The 21,810-nt window shown below is 40.4% G+C and overlaps 1 protein-coding gene across 1 annotated transcript in view; it reads right to left on the reverse strand.

Annotated features, from left to right (window-relative positions):
* The window catches only part of LOC145355625 (uncharacterized), a 190,526-nt gene that overhangs the window by 131,123 nt on the left and 37,593 nt on the right, over positions 1-21,810 (reverse strand). Inside the window, exons 19-24 of the mRNA XM_080207869.1 lie at positions 20,414-20,458; positions 18,272-18,354; positions 5,527-5,677; positions 4,184-4,234; positions 3,138-3,200; positions 505-540 (exon numbers count right to left, since the gene is read on the reverse strand). Coding sequence (XP_080063995.1) covers positions 505-540; positions 3,138-3,200; positions 4,184-4,234; positions 5,527-5,677; positions 18,272-18,354; positions 20,414-20,458 — 429 coding nt within the window. The remainder of the gene's footprint in view (positions 1-504; positions 541-3,137; positions 3,201-4,183; positions 4,235-5,526; positions 5,678-18,271; positions 18,355-20,413; positions 20,459-21,810) is intronic.

The following is a 21,810-nucleotide window of genomic DNA, read 5'->3' on the forward strand; positions in this document are numbered from 1 at the left end:
GTGAGTCTCACTGTAGGCTGGACAATGGAGGTATTGCTAGATGAGGGAACACTGCAGAGGGGTCTAGGAGAGTGATGAAGTGGGATATTCCAGCAGTACTATATACGTTCAAATCCCTGGCACTCACATCCCCATCACCCACTCAGAGAAGCCAATGTTCCTTATCCACACAAGTTTCAGACAGGAACTTCCTACCTTGACATCTGTTTTAGGAACCTTTGCATTGTTTCCTTTCCATAACACTCCAAGAACTGGTGGGCAAAGGGCATTATAGTCAGGAAAACCAGGCTCATTGCTGTGTCAAGTGGATGGCACTTTATTCTACATTTGCTGAGAGTAGGCTTGGCCTTACTGTAATTGAGTCAACAATATCAGGCAGAAATTCTGTTAAATGTAGGAGGCTGTTTCATGTTCCAACTGTAACAATCCCCACTTTTATCAGAAGAAAAAAAATCAAAAAGTAGACATCAAACCAAAAACTATTAATATAAATTCTAATCTTACCTTTTGACCTTTTTCACCAATTTCCCCTTTGATACCCTGAAATAAAAATAAATAATTATTATAGATTCATGTAGCAAAGGACAACTCATATAAAGATTGTAACCATGAAGTGGAGATGCTGGCGTTGGACTGGGATGGGCACAGTAAGAAGTCTCACAACACAAGGTTAAGGTCCAGCAGGTTTATTTGGAATCACAAGCTTTTGCAGCACTGCCCCTTCATCAGGTGATAAAGGAGCAGTGCTCCGAAAGCTCATGATTCCAAATAAACCTGTTGGAATTTAATCTGGTATTGTGAGACTTCTTACTGTGTAAAGATTGATTCATTTTATGATCAAGAGGAGTTTCGCATTGTTTTTATTAATTGTTTAGGTAATTGATGTATTTCCTTGCTCTGAACAAGTTGATGTAATATCCATAATGATTCATATTGATGTAATGAACCAGTGTTCATAACTAGACGTATAAAGTGGATTTGGTAATGACAATTCATACCTGCTTTCCTGTTGTTCCAGGTTCTCCCTGCAAATAAAGAAAAACAGGATGGACCGTCTTTGTGATGGGACATCAGTACAATAGCAAAAAAAAGTCAAATATTACTTAGTTAACATAAAATAATTAATTTAAATTACTTCAGATCAAACATTCTGCTTGACTTTTCTGAGTCAAGTGAGAAATGCCTAAAATGGGGTTTAAACACTATTATTCAAATTTACTCAGATCTCCTTGATGATCTGCTAAAATTGTCAATATGCAAGATCAGATTACTCCATAATTGAAGAAGTGGCGGAGGATAGAAAATTAAAATAATTTCTTTAAATGTTTAATTTTTGAAACATTGATGAGAAATTTTGCTTTTTTGGAAGTAGCAATGAGGAATATAGCAATGGATTATAAGTTGTGATTTGGGAAATTAGATAATTGTAGTGTTGAAGCAGTGCCTCAGTTGGGACATTTGTGGAGTGTTGCATTGTCAGTGGTACTATATGTAAGATGAATGGCTGGATTTTTGGGGATCATCATGGGTGGGAAGGGAAAATTTGGCTGCTCTCCAATTTCCTGTCCCATCCATGACAATGCCCACCATGGTGGGACTGGAAAATCCCACCCAAATGTGTTGGATTGGAGCTCCACCTGCTCATGTAGGTGGATATAAGGGATCCTAAACAATATTCAAAGAAGAATAAAGAATTCTTCTGACCAACACTTTCCTTCAACTATTCACTTGTTGTGAATATTTAGTTTATAATTCATATGTTTTAGAATATAAGATTTTGTTTTATTAAAATTTTAACTGTCAAAAAATGAGAGTATTTAATTGAGAAACTGGTAAGCAACCCTGAAGTAAATGCAATTCAAACATGCTTGCAGTTAATTACAGTTGAAAGCTAACCTATGTTTATCTTACAAGATCAGAATAATAAAAAGACTTGAATATGAATGATCCATCTCAAAGCTTGTAAGAGAAGAGAAAGAGCTGCCAGAAGCAAGCTGTTCAGTTTCAAAATGCAGGCAGATTTAGCTTTGCTTTGGTATAGGTTGCCGCTTACTAGGTTGAGAGAGCTGTTAGGATATGATAGTCAGTTAGGTCTGTATTTCAAGCTGAGAAAATACTTTCTGAATTACGGTGTGGAATACATGTGGGGCTCTATCTCAGTTTGAATGTAATGAGGAAAAAGGAGGAGGTAGGGCAATTGCACCTGAAACCAATATCAATCTCCTGATAGTTATTCAAAACATTTCCATTTTTTTCTATTATGAAGAATATTTCCCAACATTTTTGACTATTTTCCCTATGTACCTTATGTCCTACTTCACCAGATTGACCCTTTTCACCCTGGGAAGAAACACCAGTACTGTGTAAGGCAGCAATATTATATCACGTTCTAACATATCAATCATGTTAGCACATTGCTGCGGTCCTGGTTATTGTTTCTTAATTAGAACAACAAACATTCTTCAGTAAAGTACTTCATTGACTGTAAAGCACTTTGGACATTCTGAAGCCATGAAAAGTGTGATAGAAATCCAAGTCTTCCTTTCATTTCCCTTTTTACATCTGAAGCTTCTCGGAACATTTAAGAGACAGACCAGGGGGATCCTGAGTATATTGGATCCCCGGCACAGAATATAGTTTAAAAATAGGGTGGTGAAAACTACATGTCTGATTTTCTGTCCATTCATTTAAATGAAGGAAAAATTGGGGATGATCATTACGAGAGTGCAGTTCTCTCAATCTGATTTTCCTCTGCTCACTTTGTTCAACACAGACACAAACAAACATTGTTCTACATTGTTTCATAAAAATATCTAAATTATTGCAATTTTCTGTATGCGTATCTAAAAATGGTAATGAATACAGAGCTTAGTGAATCTCTTCTATTGTTTACCAGGCTATGGTAATTATACAATACCAGAGATTATATAGATTTTGGGGGGGGGTGTTGAAACCTTACCAAATTATGGCTGTGTTTCTCTGCAGCCAGCCTGACTCACTACTGAAACCTGATGAGTAGATTTGTCACCTTAGCATCACGATTCTTTTCACTCAGTTCCAGGTAACTGTGAATATCGAATAGGTCAGACAATCCTGGTTGAGCCAGGTGTAGGAATTTTGAATGAAAAAATAGTTACCTTTTCACCTTTCGGCAATGGTAATGCCAGTGCAGGAGTGGCAATCTTCATTGCCTTATTCTGCTAAATGAGACAGGGATCCATGATTCAGGCAAACAAAAACATCTGATATGATACAGTACATTTTTCTTCATGAAAGCAATTTAACTTCTCTCTTTTTAACTTTCTGTTATTGAGGAAAGAATGATCCAAAAAAGTCTATTATGATATTCAATAATATGTTATTGTATAGTCACCTCAGAAATTGATGCAATTTTATTTAAATAGTCCACTCGCAAACATTGAAAAGAGTGATAACATGCAAATAGTAGACTTCAGTACAGCCTCACTCCTCCTATCTCAGCAACGTCTTCCAGCTCGATAGCCCTTTGAGATCTCATTACTGTTCCAATTGTGGTCTTTTGCTCATTGCTGATTTTAACCCTGCAATATTGGCACCCATACCTTCAGCTCTCTAGGTACAAAACTCTGGAATTCCCTCTGTAAACCTCTCTTCTTATACATGACTCTCTAGCTCCCTGTCCTCCTTTAAGATACTCCTTAAAAACTGTGTCTTTGACTGAGCTTTTGGTCATCTACCTTTTTGTTACCTCATGTGGCCTAGTGTCAAATATTATGTGATTATGCTTCTGTGAAGCAACCTTTTACTACATTAAAGGTGTCACATGTGCAATTTGTTGTTGTTACACATTCTCATTTCCATTAGCCAGCAGGTTAGGCTGACTGCAAATGATGCAAAGTGGGCAATCCCATTTCCCCTGCTTACTAAGATGTGACACTATTTTATGCAGTTCACAATGATAAAACACTGCCAGGTTTCCAACCAAAGACAGATTGGCCTTACTCTGCTATTCATCCTAACTGAGCTATTCAACTGCCAAGTCATAGAAATATATAAAACTGAGCCTTGCTCAGTGGTTGTGACATAAGTCATTTGGTTGCAGCTTGGTATTGAAATTCAAGAATGTGATTTGTCAGTGGCTGGTTATTTATGGATGAATTACATACACTACCTCCCCTGTTAAAAAAAGACTGCCATATCTTACCCTCAGCCTCTTCTTTATTTCTCTCATTCCTGCAACGCCAGGTAGACGCATCTGTGACACAAAAATGTTAACCTGTAAATATTATGATAAACACCTGAGATGACTGGAGGGGAGGGTGGGGTGATGTTGGAGGGGGAGGTTTGAAATTAAACGCATTTTATCTAAAAAAAATTCCTTCCCGGTACAGCTTCTGTGTAAATCTCTTCCAACCAGCTTCTACACTGGTGATTAAAAATTCTATGCATTCTAGTGTACATTTCTGAGTAGGTTTAGGGCATCTCGTCAAAGCCTTTGATGGCAGGATCAGTTCCATTAAAAGCATTACAGTGGAGAGAAATCCATAGAGCAGTCCAAGCAGCTCTATCTTTGCTTCTGAAAGTTTAAAGTTCTTGTGTAAGTGTCCTAGATATATTCATGTTGGAACCTCCAGTGCGGCTCAATAGCAGTAAAGGTTTGAACATTTGCCACTATTCCCATCAGAAGATCTGAGTTGGTTTATCACAAGGACTTATATTAATTTGTTTCATTGAAATGACCCTTGTGGTCTTTCATCATTACATTTATTGTACATGCAATATTAGATTGATACAGCACAGAGGAGGCTACTCTGCCCAGAGTGGCAGCTTTTTCAAACAACTATCCAATTAGTCCCACAACCCTGCCTTTTCTCATGAGTTCTGTAATTTTTCACATTCAAATATTTATTCAATCCCTTTTTGAAAGTTTTTGTTGAAAATACCTCTATTTCTCTTTCAGACAGGGCATTTCAGATCATAGCAACTCGCTGCACAGAAAAAAATTCTCCTCATCTCAAAGTCTGGCTGGGATGATTTATTAAATATAATGCTCAGTTGTAGTCAAATGTGGGAAGCTTGGTTTATATTCTATGTAGGGAACCATACCCAATGAGACGCATATTAGATGTATGAGAGTGATCTGCCCATGATGTTTTGATTATCAAAATATGGACTCCATTTTAATTGTCTTTTCTATTGTCATATTTATTGAGAATGTCCCTATATCTATAAGTGTATTATTTCTTAAGCAATTTCAGATGCTTCTGTTGAATGAGGTTAGGAACATGTATAGGCCACTCCGACCTAATTGTGTATCAGGAATATATTTCACCAATTTTCAAACTACCAGAGGTGACTCACTCTATTGTCATGGTTTGGGAGGTACATGGGGTTGGGGGGACACAATTTCATGCAGGAGCAGAATTTTTAGCCTGTGATCATTTTTATGATTTCTTGCAGAAGAATTGTCTCAATTCTGCTATTCAAGCCAGGGTTAGAGCAGGCAGATTTGAGGATGGAATATGATGATAGGACAAATTGACTTACCTGGTCTTCCTTCCACAAATCCATCCTTCGTACCCTCACCAAAATTTTTCCTGAAGTCTCTGATGGATTTTGTTCCACCTGTTTGAAAAAACCGTACAAGGTAATTGTCTTGCTCAACATATTGATATGCTCAAGTGCTTTAAAGAATGTCCTGTAATCATTGATTTGTCTTGTTATCTTTTTGATCATCTACCTGCTTTGGATACACTTTACAACCTTGTGTGAAGAACCTTAGAATATTTTCCGTTGTTAAAGATGCTATGTAAATGCAAATTGTTATACTTTGTTGTTGCAATCAGCATATTCTGTTTAATTAGAGAGTGAGCTAAAACCAGTGAATGAATGGAATAGAATGCAAAATGCAAATATAGCAGACTGCCTGTGTATCTTTCTGAGTGTGGCACTATCAAGAGTTTAGATTACAGAAATTTTCCATATTTATTATTTGTTAAAAAGTGTGCCTCAACAAATTCCATCAGCCCCAGTTCCATGCTTCAAACCAACATAGGGGTGAGAAAGGAAATGGCATAAGTGCAGTTTGATAGCACAGACCTTTGGAACTCCAACTTCTGCTGCGCAGGCTGGCAATATGTTGGTTTACTCCACTGACTATGTTTTCGAGAGCTGTAGGAATGCACCGAGCTCCTCATCTTCCAAGTACAAGGGAGAAAAGAAGTAGAGAGGCAAGAAGGCTTGCCTCCTTGTGGCCATTTGTACAATGTTCTCAGTCTGGGAAGCTACATGCTATCAAGAGAGGTGGCACAAGGGGTTTGACATGTGGGAAAATGAAGAGAACAAATAAAATAATTTAATCTGTGGATGTGTGATGGATCATGAACAATCCAGCAAATGGGAAGGCAAATCTTAACCCTTGTGCAGAAAGATATCTGCAGCTCATGCTATGCTTCTGCTGCAGCAAGACCAGAGAAATTGTTGGTTAAACAAATCTTGTTCACAATGGCGGAATGGGAAAATCCCATTGGCGTGAACAGTGGTAAGATTCCGGCCTAAGACTGAATGTGGGTAAGGGGCAAAATGGGTCTAAGGATGTGAAATTCAAAGCATGGTGCTGTAAAGACCCCAAGGCATGGTGCTGTATGTGTAAAGGTGATTGAGGTGCATAGAAAGCTGATAGTTGAGGTTCTTAGATGTGATTGTAAGAACATAAGAACATAAGAAATAGGAGCAGGAGTAGGTCATCTAGCCCTTCGAGCCTACCCCGCCATTCAATAAGATCATGGCTGATCTGAAGTGGCTCAGTTCCACTTTCCCACTTTCTCCCCATAACCCTTAATTCCCTTGCCTACCAAAAACCTATCTACCCTTGTCTTAAATATATTTAGTGAGGTAGCCTCCACCACTTCAATGGACATGGAATTCCAGAGATGCACCACCCTTTGAGTGAAGAAGTTCCTCCTCAGCTCCGTTCTAAACTGCTCCCCCCCTTATCTTGAGGCTGTGCCCTCTAGTCCTGCTGTCCTTTCTGAGAGGGAAGAATCTCTCTACCTCTACCCTATCCATCCCCTTCATTATCTTATATGTCTCTATAAGATCCCCCCTCATCCTTCTAAACTCCAACGAGTACAGACCCAGTCTATTCAGCCTCTCTTCATAGTCCAACCTCCTCATCTCTGGTATCAGCCTAGTGAACCTCCTCTGCACTCCCTCCAAGGCCCAAATATCCTTGCGCAAGTGCGGCAACCAAAACTGCACACAGTACTCCAGCTGCGGCCTCACCAGTGCCCTGTACAGTTGCAGCAAGACCTCCCAGCTTTTATATTCTATCCCCTTGCTATAAAGGCCAGCATCCCATTCGCCATCTTGATCACCTGCTGCACCTGCAGACTGGGTTTTTGCGACTCATGCACAAGGACCCCCAGGTCCCTCTGCACCATAGCATGCTGCAGCTTTTCGCCCTTTAAATAGTAATCCCTCCTACTATTATTCCTGCCAAAGTGGATAACCTCACACTTGCTAACATTATACTCCATCTGCCAGGTCCTCGCCCACTCCCTCAGCCTATCCAGATCCCTCTGCAGACTTTCCACACCCTCCGCACAATTTGCTTTTCCACTTATCTTCGTGTCATCAGCAAATTTCGACACCCTACACTCAGCCCCCTCCTCCAGATCATCTATATAAATGGTAAATAGTTGAGGCCCCAGCACCGATCCCTGCGGCACTCCACTAGTCACCAACCGCCAATCAGAATAGCACCCATTGATACCAACTCTCTGCCTCCTAATAGACAACCAATCCTCTATCCACGCTAACATCTTACCCCCAACTCCATGCCCCCTAACTTTCTGAAGCAACCTTTTGTGTGGCACCTTATCAAATGCCTTTTGAAAACTGAGAAACACCACATCCACCGGTTCCCCTCTGTCTACCGCACTAGTCACATCCTCATAGAATTCCAATAAATTCGTCAGACACAGCTTCCCCTTAACGAATCCGTGCTGTGTCTGCTCTATCAAACAATTCTTCTCAAGGTGCCTCCTCGCTATTTCTTCTTTGATGACAGATTCAAGCATTTTTCCAACAGACATTAAACTAACCGGCCTATAATTCCCTGTCTTTTGCCTGCTACCTTTTTTAAACAGTGGCGTAACATTAGCCGTTTTCCAATCTTTTGGCACTTCCCCGGAATCCAGCGAAGTTTGATAAGCAGATTGTACAGCAGATTGGAGGTCAGGCAACCAGAGACACTACTTAGAATGGAAGGACTTAGCTCCAGATAGGGATAGACCGGTAGTCCAAACAAGAATATTCTCAAAGATTGACAATTAAAAATGGGAAGCATTATGAATCGAGGACACAATTACAGTCATTGGAAGGAAATTTAAGTCTGCCTGCATTAAGGTAAGACAGATAATGAATTTGATGCTATATTATGATAACATTTTAGACACTAAATAGTGAAAAAGAAATTTGGATGGTACTTATTGGAAATTTAGAGAGGGTTATGGTGGTAAACTGATATAATTAGAGAAAATACCGAGGAAGAATGGAAAAAGGCACCTGGGATAGAGTAATCCCATTAGGCAACCTATTTATATTCACAGTGAAAGTAAGAAAAATGAGTCCAGGGTAAAATCGGGAAATGATCCAAGTTGAATTGGGTGAAAGGATAGCTCAGAATAATTGTTTGGAGGCATGACAGATCAAACTGTGAATTTGGAGTAGGAGATATTTAAACACAAGTGGGGTAAGGCAAAGGTTAAATACGGTGCAACCAAATTACAAGGCAAAAGGGCTCCGTATTTGACTGGATATTGGCCATGTCACATTTTGGCCTATATAAGAAATTCTGCCACTCTTCAAGATGGAGCTGCAGTGGGGGCTTCCTAAGTTGAGAATTCCTGTGCCCTAACCTTCACCGGGACCTGGCATACAATTGGTGTGAGTATGCACGACTCACCAGCTAATAATATCCTAACCTACAGGCCCACTTAGATGTTCAGGCTACAGCAGATATCTGGACCTCAAAGCTGAAAACCTAAAAGGCCTTGGGGATTGGTTAAAATGACTCCCTTTGAGTAATCTGAAAAATATTTTTAAATTGTACAAGAAATTGTTCGGTGACAAATAGAGTTCTGCATGCAGTTTTAGGATCTTATTATTGGAAGGATGGAATGTGTACACAGAAGATTAAATAGATATCAAGAGAAAAAGTGAGGGTATGATTATAAAGATAAACTCAGATTTTGTTTTCTCTCTACTGTATCAAAGAAAGTTAAGGGATCTAATAAAGATTTTATGATGAAAGACTATTTTCATAGCATGGTGAAGAATTAACAAGGAGGCATTGACTTAAGGTTATCATTCAAAATATAACTCAAGATGTTAGAAGAGACTTTTTCACACAAAATTGTTAGAACATAGAATGCTTAATCACAATAGCTAATTTTGTGACAGAGACTGTAACATCTTTTGAAAGAAATTGGAAAGGTTTTTGAAAATGTGGAATTTGAAAAAAAGAGAATTAGTATTAGTGCAAATCCAATGGGCCTTGTGCTATTATAATTATGAATTTGATTTTTTTTGCTTCAGTTACTTCTTGTCCTGAAAGCACTGGTTTGTGCTGTGGTGCAGTTACAAGGGTATTGAACATCCCCAACCTGGTATCTCAATAAATTTCATATTTTTCATCTTGAGCTAAGGTTTTATCAGGTTGTTTGACTCTGCTCACAAGGGTTGCCAACCCTTCAGGAATGAAGGACACTGAGATGTGCAACTCGAGGAGAAACGTCATGGAATACTATAAAAGATAAAGGGCAGCATTTTCCAATCCCATCCACCTCCAGGATTGTCTGGTGGGTCTTAACAGACCCGCTGTAACCCCTGTGATGGGTCCCACCACAGCAGGCCTGGATAATCTCAGCCTTTTTTTTCATTTTATTTGAATACTTTTACTCATTCATTTTAAAGATCTATCAAGGACGGAATGAAAATGTGATTTGACCAATAACCTACTAGGGTAGTTAAGCATCTATTTCCTTTCCAATTGGTTTGGGAAGGCAGTGCAGGATGGACCTCAGGTGGCCAGTGGCAAGAATGTGGGGAAAGGCAAGTTGGAAGCAGAAGATCATGTGATGTAGCCTCCAGGAATATGTCCAACCAGAACTAGCCATCCTAGGCATTTCAGCCAAGTGTGATTTTATCCTCATCTAACATCTTCAAATGCTTTACGGCAGGGATAAATGAGTAATGACAAGAATCAGTAACTTTTGCTGCTTTTTCTCTGCCATCTCTGGAGGTACTGAGGTCAGCAACAGTCTTACAATCATTCCTGCTAAGGTGGAGAGCAGAAATTGAAGCATGGACCACCTGGTCTGCATGACCTAGAAAAATAAGATTGTGCCTGTAATAAGGAATGAATCTGGTGCTATGAATGTTGCAAGCACCTCATGAGGCCAAGACCCAGCAAACTGCACCCCACAGTCCTGAAAAACTGCCATTATGCAGTACAATCCAGGTCTGGGATTCAGTGCCACATTACATTGTCCTTTATATATCTATACAATGAGCAATTCAAAACTTATACTTCCCAATTTATCAAAGTGCTTCAAGAAACGTAAACCCTTTCAAGAGGACCTTTGGTGTAACTCCTTTCTAATTGTGTAAAATGTTGGTTTGGCCTCAGCAGCAATATGGGGTGAGATCTTGTGCTGCACTCTCTGTGCACAGGACCATTAGCAGGGGCTCAAAATCTGGAAAAAAACCTGAATTCACCAACCCCATCAGCCACATTATAATTTCTGATGTTCCCCACCCTCTTGCCAGAGACATAATCAGGTTTATACCACAATGACCGTGAACCTGATTTTAAAAATTTTAATAAACTTAAATAGAATTGTTTAGTCCCCTTGCCAGATCACTCCCCATCAATAAATATTCATACTTTGCCAACATGTCAGCAAGGTTCTTGACAGGTGTGGCCAGACGTAAACCTGTCAAGGGGATCCCTTCAGAGGCACCAGAGAAGGTATAGCCCCCAGGAGAATGGGGCACAGCCAGGTAGTACTCTGGCAATACCCCAGCAATATTTCCTGGCACAGGTTGGCACTTGTCAACCTGGCAGTGCCATGCTGTGCCAGGGCACTGGCAAGTGGCAGATTTTAGGGGCTGTCAGTAGGGGCTCATCAATTTGCGGTATCCCCAATGTTGGTGCAGCTCTTTTGCCGGCTCTGAATGACTGCCCTGTCAGAACGACAGCGTAAACCATGCCCACTTTTTTTTCAGACTATGAAGTTCAAAATCTGGAGACAAGACTGGTCAGTGGAATTGGTGAACTTCACATCAGTTTTCTTGTCTGAACTGATGCTTTGCCAAATTCTGGCAAGACCGCCCTTTATATGTCTAGCTCTGGGCACAGCAACTTAAGGAGCATTTGAAGGCATTAGAGAGAAGGTTTACAAGAATGACCCCAACTTCACTTGTGGAAAGATGGCAGAAGCTGGAGACGGAGAACAGAATTTTCCCATCCCGCCCACCACGGGAATCATAGACACAGACCCTGCAAAATTTCCTTGATCTCGGGTGCGATTTTCCGGTGTTGGGGCGAGCGCAGCCAGAAAATCCCACCCAGGAAGGTTGAGGAGAAGATTTGATAAAGATGTTTAAAATCATGAGGGGTCTGGACAAAGTAGAAATTCTTCCACTGGTGGAAAGACCAAGAACCAGAGGACACCAATTTAATGTGATTGGCAAATAAAAACTGAGTCACGAGGAAAAGCATTTTTTTATGCTGCGGTTAACAAGAATCTGAAATGCACTACTCGCAAGCATGTTGGGGAAAGATTCAATTATGGTTTTCAAAAGAGAATTAGATCATTGTCTGAACAGAAGAATTTGCAGGGTGACAGGGAAAAGGCACAAGGTGAATTGTTCTTGCACAGAACTGGCACAGACATGAGGGCCGAATGGCCCCCTTATGTGCTGTAACCATTCGATGATTTTATAATTGTGTAGTAAAACATGGACTGTCAAGATAGCAAACTAACATCATTCAACATACCCCTTTTTAAAGTATTCATTGAAAGTTGAAATATGTACTGCAAAGTGTGACGTATAGATTTTGTACCCATTTACTATGATTAGACAGAAAATCTATTCCCATTAAAAAGTCTTAGGTAGTATCTATGTAATATTTCTATCACTGGAACTTCCTCCAAACTCCATCTCTGCTCTATTCCAATTCTAGTATTTTGCACATCTCTGATTTTTATCACTCTGATATTGGTGGTCAGGCCTTCTGTTGCCTCAGCCCTAAAAGATCTGAAATTTCCTCCTTGAACTGGGCTGTCTCTCTACTTCTCTCTTCTCCTTTAAGATGCTCCTTAAAGCCTAACCCACTTAGACCAAGAGTTTAGTTACTTATCCTAATATCTCCTTATGTGGGTCAATGTAAAATTTCATGTGTACTGCTCCAGTAAAGCAGTGTGGAAGCTTTTAGCTGTTAAAGGTGAGACATAACTGCAAATCAGCTGTTGTTGTTGCTGATGTAATTAGTCTAGCAGAGAACATTGAGTTACTGCAGACTTTTGAGGTTGGAGGTTTTTAATCCATCCCTAAAGCGGCATGGTTTTGTTCCAGTTCCTTCTGTAAGCAACTTCTAAATTATGGGGAAATATTTGTGAGTCTGCTCTGGATTTCATGGGCAAGTGAATGTTGGAAAACCGATTATTCATTAGAACATTGACTAATCCTCCAATATTCATTTTGCTGAGTGGAATGAGAATTCTGAAGCAGAAAGGTAAAACATTTTCCCTCTAAAGTTACATTGTAAATGTGATTTAATAAATTATTTTGTGGAAGCCTTTCCTACAAATTTAAAGTGTCTATTTCATGTCCTCCAGATTTATTCAATTTCAATAGAAGGAACATTCAATGGGTTTCATTAACAATGTGATCTTCCTTACCAGAACTTCCTTTACAGATTCCATCCAGATGATACTTAACACCCAGATGGTTTAATAAAGTTCACAAGGAGAATTTTTTGAAGACAAGGATAGTTTATTCATTTTTTAAAATTTAACAAGGCACATTTTATTTTTATCTTCCAAATATTAAACACAAGCACAAAATTCAACTTTATAAAACATTTCCCCTTTCCAATGTTTTACCAAACATTAACACAGCTGAAGATAATACTCTTATAAAGCAAGATAATTTATATATTTAAGAGGATGTTTTGGTGGGCTGAATATACACACTGGTAAATCAAATTTAGAAACCCTTGGGGCATTTTTAAAAATCTTTTTTGAATTTCTTGGTTGCAAAGTCATTTTAGATCATTTTCACAGAGGTGTAAACCATGTTGATATTATGCTGTGCTGTCTGTTCATCAAGAGTTGGATTAACCAAAGTATGAATTTTCAGGAAAGAGAGCTGGACAATCCATTCTTCTTTGATAGATTTCAGTGTGTATCTTTAGCTTGTCTGGGAACTAGTTAGCTAGATGGCCAGTGTATGCTTGAGAACAAGGTTGGCTAGATGGCTAGGGTATGGTTCAGAACAAGGCAGCCTTGATCCCTGTTCCAGCTGAGATAAATCTGGGTGTCTGCCTCATGCCCTGTCCCATAGTGAAATTGTGGCACAAGCCGTAATTTGATGACTCTTAAATAGTTGAGGATACTACCTAGAAGAGAAGATTGTGTTTGTCGAGATGACGATGGTGCTGATGGGCAATGTCAGATTCATTCACTGTTGTCACACTGTGGGTCATGTACAATGAGGGCTTACTGCAAGGTAAAACTCCATCATAACAATTGTTTTAAGTCCAATTCAACACCTTGTACTTGCTGGTGCAATTTTTCTATTTCCAAACCAGAGACACATTGCTAGTTTAGAGGCACTGAGTGTTACATCAGAGCAATTGTGAGTTGTCTACTTGATCCAGGAAGAACTAGACTGAACTTTAATGTAATTATCAAAAGAATCAGTTACCGTAAGGAAAAAAGTGTCTTAACTCAGCAAGTTATGATCTGAATATATAGCCTGATTAGGTGTTGGAAGCAGGTTCAGTAATAATTTTGAAACAGAATAGATTAAATACTGGAAGTGGGAAACTTGTAGAACCATTGGGCAAGAACAGGGAAGTGTAACTAAATGGATGGCTCCTTCAAATAGCACGTACAAGTATAATGTGCCAAATGGCTTCTTCCTATGTTGTATCATTCCATGATTATCACGATTCTCATATCCATCCAGAAGAGAAGGTTTAAATCCCTCCAGAGTAGGTTAAATTTGACCTAAAATCCCTGATATTAAAAAGTTTTGCTTTAAACCGAGCTATCTGACTTAGCACTCATCCTTAATCATATGAACAAGAGTAGGCAATTTGGTCAATTGAAATTGCAATGTTAATTTGTTACTTGTTGGCTCTAAATATGCCTTAATTAATGTTTCTCTTTGAAAATGCTCAATTGATTGACCATCTATCGTATTTGGAGGCAGTGCCATCCACACTTTCACATACCTTCTCAGGGTCTGGTTTTTACTAGTTCAGTTCTCATTTTAAGATTTTAGGGCAGAAATTTGATCTGCATCAGTTCTGCAAGGCAGGCAGCAATGTGGGTGTTCTTCAATTACATCAACGAAGAGGATTGTGCAGGCTGCCCAAGAATTGAAGCATGTCTGCAAAGCAATGTGAACACATTTGCCTACCTTGCCCCTGCTTTTGGATTCCCCTGCTCAGGGAATAGTCAGTACATACATGCCCTGCTCATTTGCTTGATTTCTTCAAAGTATTTTAATTAATCTTTCTGATTATGTTTTGCACCTGTGATCTAACCTTTCATAACGTGCCTAAACCCTATATTCCATTGTTCACCTATACCACTAAACAACACTCCCTAATGTCTTTGTTCTTCCAAATATATAAGCAAAAGCATAAAGTCATAGAATCCCTATAGTGCAGAAGGAGGCCATTTGGCCCATTGAATCTGCAATGACTCTCCGATACAACACTTCACTCAGCACTATCCTCCACCCTGACCCCGTAAACTCACATATTTACTTCACTAATCCCCCTAACCTACACATCTTGGGACATTAAGAGGCAATTTAGCATGGCCAATCCACCTAACCTGCAGATCTTTTGGACTGTGGGAGGAAACCAGAGCACCCAGAAGAAATCCATGCAGACACAGGGAGAATGTTCTAACTCCACTTGGACAGTGACCCAAGGCCGGAATTGAACCCAGGTCCCCAGCGCTGTGAAGTAGCAGTGCTAACCACTGTGTCAGACTTAAGCGATAAAATAATTAGAGATTACAGAGTAAATTTTATGAATGTGTGCTCCAGAAATTATCCTTGCTGAGTGGAATAACTAGCGGGACTTAGTGCACTCGCATCCTCTAGTTTTCCATCAATGGACACTTTGGCCAGAATTTTAAGACCTCGCTCAGGCGAGCTCGTAAAATCCCACCCAAGGCCAATGGGGCGGGCGAGGCAATAAGATTCCAATCTTATCTCACTGGTGCCTGAATCATCGTCTGGGCAGGGTGAACATGCATTAAATGCATTTGCTCTTCAAATTGAAAGGACTACAACATTTCAAAGCCAATTGGTCTGTTGAGTGATATTGCCATAAGGGTAAAAGGGAAACTCTATTAAGACTGGAAGACGGAAAGAATGAATGGACATTAACTACAATTTTGTCAGAGGATTTATTTTCACTAGTTATTGCCACAACATAATGTAGCAAAAAAGAAGCAAACCCCTGGAACAGTACATGTATTTTCTGTTTGTCGATACATTTTCAGAAAAGCAATCAATTTCCCTTCACTTAGTTACACAGTAATGGTGAGGAATAAAATTAACACTTAAAAATATACATTTTTTAATTAAAAAGGCCTATTAATTATTCACAAGAACCTTTTCTTTTTAAATGCTTAAGAGCTTGAATTGGATTTTTTTAAACGACATTGCAAATTTAAATTCCATTTTTCTTATTGGGAAGTTTCCTTTTTAATTATTATGTGTTTTTCCATTTAGGACGAGGGCAATTACTTTCATTTAATAGTAAAATATTCTATAGCTTCTTTGAAACAATTACTGATCAATTAGGGAGCATAACTTACAGCATAAAAGCAGTATAATTACTTGATTAATTTTGTTTTCATATTAGTTTGCCAATGTGATGAGGAATAAAATTGTCGCTTTGAAATTAAATTGTCATTTAAATACTTAATTGCATCCTGGACACCGATTTTAATAGTCAGGTTAACCTGTTTAGTATGGATGGGTAACACTTCTGAAATGAATTTCATATGAATTAATTAAGCGTTCACACATTAATATTCAAACAGCCTAATTTTAGTGCATGTGTCTTATTCTCAAGTCACTTTTTGCCAACCACTCAGTGAACTGTATTATTAGCCTCTGTATATAAAAAAGCATACATAAAAGCTTTAGCTCCTTGGCATTGCAACAAGCCCATTCCTACATGACCGTGAATTTATTCATTGCATTTTAAATAGACTTTGGATGAAACAGTGATTCTTATTCAGGTAACTCAAACTGCCCTAATTATGTTTAGCCTCAGCAAACCTTTAGTTTTCATTCCCTTTCTTTCTACATATCTTATCCATCTACAATTTCATATATTTTTACCATGTTCAATCTAAGTTATTATGTGCCATAGGGAACAAATCACAGACTGTTACATCTGTTAAAATCCATATCAGTTTCCTTTTTCTTTGAAAAAGAAGCCTGTCTATGTAATTATGTGTGAAGAGCTATAGATTCCCTTTGAAGTCCAGATCACTTGTCAAAACATCCCAGCAATTAAAGGTTCACATTAGAATTGGTAAATGAATGGAGCAGCTTAATTCCCCAATTCTCTGTCAGAATCTGGATCTGTGTGGGTATGTGAATGGTCCTGTGTAAGTGAAGGAAAGAAATTAGGTTTAATCCACTGGAATGCTTCTGCACAGAGGCATCTTTCATGTGAAGGCCTGCAGCATAGCAAGAAAGCATTTACACCTCATATAGTTCACAAAGCTTGGACAACGTTTTATTGCCTAGGTTGAAACACATATTTATTGAATCTTGATGTGGAGTTGCCTGCGTTGGACTGGGGTGGGCGTAGTAAGAAGTCTCACATCATCAGGCTAACTGGATCACCTGAGGAAGGAGCAGCACTCCAAAAGCTTGTGATTTCAAATAAACCTGTTGGACTTTAACCTGGTGTTGTGAGACTTCTTATTGAATTGTGGAAGAGGTAAATGATTACACCAGTCAAGTACTGACTGGTCTTGATTCATGGGCTGGGAAAACAACCAGGATTATTAATGATAAATGCCCATAAATTAAAATAGTTGTAAGTCACAACTTACAACTTTCAAGTACATATGAATAAATATTTCTCCTGGCTGCACAATAATACTAAGGCCAACTGTTGTCTAAGTTGATTTCTTCCCAGTGTATCACCCCTCCCTTTTAGTTTGGTTTGTTTAGTGTGATCTTCCCCATAAACCACAATATATAACCACAAAATATACATTAAAAAAAAAATCAATAATCACAGGTAGGCTGTAATTAATGAATTCCGTGCATGAAGTTTGAAAGGCATTCAAAATCCCCTCGTGTGGACGCTTGCAGACAGAAGGAAGGGCAATGAATACTTCTCTCTGACACTATAATCTCAGGAATGATGCAAGATAATTAATTTCAACAGAGAAATGGGACATTTCAACTTCATAACTTCTGGCTCAACTTTGTGACAGAATTAAAAGATAGTGTAATTAACAAACGAGTACTGGTGTATTTATCCATTCACCTCACTGCACTTTACATGAGTGTTTCTACCATTCAGTTCCTATGAAGCTGCCATTTTCACCCACTCCACACCCTGCCTATTCAGTAAACTTTTTACCAGTGCCCACTGAGGGCAGAGAAGCTCACTGATGTACTCAAATGAGGCCTGAAGCTGAATATGGCCCAGCCTCCAGTTCAATCATCCTTTTGAGCAGATTCACCAATGACTCATCGCTTACTTTGGATAAAAGATCAAAATAGCGCCCATTATATCTTCTTAAACACATTCAGGTTAGCTTCCTTCCTGAATGGAGATTAACAGATAACAGATGGAGAGGGGCCTCATTCAAAGGATTAAACTTGGAATTTATTATGCAATTCTTTTTTAGTCCCCGAAGCCATTTATAGCTGTCATTTGGGATTGGAATTAGCTCGACAGTGTCAATGTTACCAACTCAGGTTATGTTCAGTGCATTACCTGATCCGAATACTGCGTACCTTTGTTTCATGAAGATCTGTATCAGTGACATTGTAAAGGTAGTCCAGACCGGGACTATCTGCCTGCAACACAAGAAATAACATATCACAGGTATATGCCCAATGCACATGCCTCTGTACCATAGTTTGATGCCCACAGGAGTTCAGAGGTCAGAAGAAAGCGAGTGGGCCATTCAACCCCTCTAGCCTGCAACTAACCATTTAATTAGAATGTAACTGATCAGTATCTCAACTCTACTGTTCCGCCTTAACCCCAAGGAAGTGATTTTCCCAAAAAAAATCTAAGATTTTCCCACCTATTTTTTGGCTGAATTTAGTTGGTTGAACTTCTGGCATTCTGCGTCATAGAGTCCACTAGGGGATTCAGGCAGTAGTGGGAGAGTAGCTTTTTGTGGGAGGGAGTTCTAATTTCCCTGACCCTTTATGTGAAAAATTCACTTTGAATAACCAATTTTAAGATGAAGTCCACTAGTTCTCAATTGCCCCATCAGGGAAATAGTTCCTTGCATCTAGCCTGTCAAATCCTTTTAACATTTAAACACCTTGGCCATTTCGTCCCTTGATCTCCTTTCGTCAAGACAATAGGTTATGGAACTTCTGCTTTGAATTTAATCCTCTAAGCCACCCTTTCATTCTGGCGACTCAATGCTGCACCCTCTCCAAGGATAATGGGGGCAATTCTCTAGAAGCGCAACAGGTTGGAAGACATCAGCGGAGGCCATTTAGCAGGCTCCCTGTTGGGTACCACGACCTATAAGCGTGTCCGGTTCCAAGTTTGTTAGAGTCATCAACTGATTTAAATATTGAAATTGCTATTTCCATCTGATTAACAAGCCCGAGACTGAAGTCTTCGGGTCCACTAGCGTCTCCCTCCATTCCCGCCAGCAGTGGTTCACTCCAGTGGGGTATAGTGCTGCTCCCCATGAACAGGCAACATGTAGCTGGCCACACAGGAGGGAACAGAGCACATAGAATCCCTCCCAGGAGGTCAGGGGTAAGGGGGGTTGCCCCCTGGACAGTGCCAGCCTGACCCCCCTGGTACTGCCTGAGGGGCAAACTGACAAAGCCCAAGGGGAAGATTGGCACAGCCCATGTGCATCGGGCAGTGCTAAGAGGGCAAGGCCAGATAGGGTGGGGCCTACCTGGGGGACAAGGCCTATGGGAGTGGGGGGCAATCAGTGAGAGTGCTGCCGCTACTCTGCATAGGGCTCACTGGCAAGGCAGGGGGGTAAGGGAGTGATTGGGGCTGCCTATGGGGCGGGGGGGGTTCGATATCAGGGCTTGCCCGGGGAAGTCCAGGAGGCCAGCGATAGGGGGTGGGGGCTCTGATAGGGCAGTGGTGGGGGTTGCGTGGCTGATCAGCAATCAGAAGGCCGGTGATGCAGGGTTACTGTACGTACGCCAGTCTCGGAGCTGACAGATTGGCAATGTGCAATGGCCTGTTCAGCGCCACGCTGCTGACCTCTCCAGTGGGAATAGGCTCACCCACAGATTTTCAGAGCAAATTCTGCTGAAGCACTCTGCAGTGCTCAGGGTGTGGGAAATTCATTCTGAAAATCACTCAAACTCAGCGCTCAGAATTTTTTTGCAATAATCGCCCCAACACGTCCTTTCTTAAATTTGAACATAAAAGCCAAATTCCCTGACCTCACCTGCAGGCTGGGTTCTCCAGTCCTGCTGTAGTGAATGGAAATTTGACTTTGCTCTAAATTCACCATTCTGGCTGGCAGTGGTAACAGGGCATGCAAGACTGGAGAATTCCAGCCAATATTCCAGATGGAATCTGAAGAGCTCTACACAACGGAACCATAACTTCCTTCTCATGATATTCCAGCCATCTCAAGACAAAGACCAACATTCCATAAGCCTTTTTGATTGTCACTGATCCACTGGCTTTTAATGACTTGTGTACCTGGACTCCTAAATCCCTTTGTTTCCTCTGCAGTTGCTAGTTTCTCACCATTTTAGAAAATGCTCAAATTAAATGTTTTGTGTCCTAAGTGAACAGCCACACACTTGGCCCCATTGAATTCCTTTTGCCATTGCACATTTTACCAAGATAAAGTCTTGAGTCTCGATTTTGACACTATGAGGTAGTTTAGCAACATGAGAAGAAACTTACCATTGATATCTGCTTGCTTTTATGTCTTCTTGCCTTTTGCTTTTCCTGTTTAAAAATGCAAGAAAGAAAAGAGAACTTCAGTGCTGCTCAAAACAAGTAAGCTGAACACGTTGGGTGGAATTTTACTGTCACGCCCGCCCGAGGTTCATACAATCCTGCATGAGGCCAACGGAGAATGTCTTTCTCCGAACCTCAACCAATCCCAGAATCAGGGCGGGCCTGCTGGTAAAATTCCAGTTGTTATGTTTGCATGTAGGTAAATTATTTGAGTCACATTGAGTATTGATATTAAATATTGCAGCCAGAAATCATGCCACGTTAGTTCTGATTCCCCAGGACAATGACATAAATAGGAAAAAGCAATGTTTTCTGTGGTATTGGCGGAATTTCAGGGCCTGTACATTACGTCACAGCTTACTAAAGGAATGATTGGTTGAGGGTAATTGAGAGTAATTGGTAGATGCAAAGAATATTCCAGGTCATCCAATAAAAATTTCACGAGGAAAATGCACAGCAATTGTGAGGAACTGTATAGCACTCTGCAATCTTAATAGATACTGGATAGGGCCAACAATGACAATATACAGAGGTTTGATATGGGTGAACATGATGTTAAGCATGGTATTGCACAACACCAACTAAAATATGGTTGGGTGTCTGGGCACTTTGTTAACATTCCACTTTGACTTCAGCCAAGCAGTGGTCCTCAGGTGAATATTGTCAGAGAATCAGGGCAGGGGTCAGGATTAGGACCTGTTCCAGTGATTATATGGGTCAGTTCAGGAGCAGAGAGACCGAGATTGGCGGAGGTGGTGCGGGAATGAGCGTGTTTGTGGTAGTGGTGGGGGTGTGTGTATGGTGGTTGGGGGGTGTGGTGGGGCTGGGTGGGGGATGGAGTGTGGGGTTAGGTCAATGATGAGATGAGGAACTGTGTAGTGGTCGGAAGCAACAATCGGATCCTTTAATGTTAAGTTCCTTATACTCTTTGTTGGAGACATTCCCTGGGCCTGCTTTCTTTTAAACACAATGGACGCTGGCACCAGAATGGCACAGAGGTTAGCATTGCTGCCTCATAGGGCCAGGGATCCGGGTTCAATTTCAGCCTTGGGTCCTGTTTGTGTGGAATCTGCACGTTCTCCCCTTGTCTGCATGGGTTTCCTCCAGGTGCTCCAGTTTCCTCCCACAGTCCAAAGATGTGTGGGTTAGGTTGATTGGCCATGCCAAATTGCCCCTTACTGTCAAGGGTGTCTAGCTGGGGTAAATAAATGGGGATAGGGTCTGAGTAGGATTCTGGTCAGTGCAGACTCGATGGGCCAAATGGCCTCCTTCTGAACTGTAGGATTCTATGGTAAAAGCTTTAGCATTAACGAGACCTGGGGGGAATTTCTCCTGTTTTC

The sequence above is a fragment of the Carcharhinus amblyrhynchos genome, chromosome 19 (assembly GCF_965287045.1).
Source record: "Carcharhinus amblyrhynchos chromosome 19, sCarAmb.v2.hapA, whole genome shotgun sequence".
Taxonomy (NCBI): domain Eukaryota; kingdom Metazoa; phylum Chordata; class Chondrichthyes; order Carcharhiniformes; family Carcharhinidae; genus Carcharhinus; species Carcharhinus amblyrhynchos.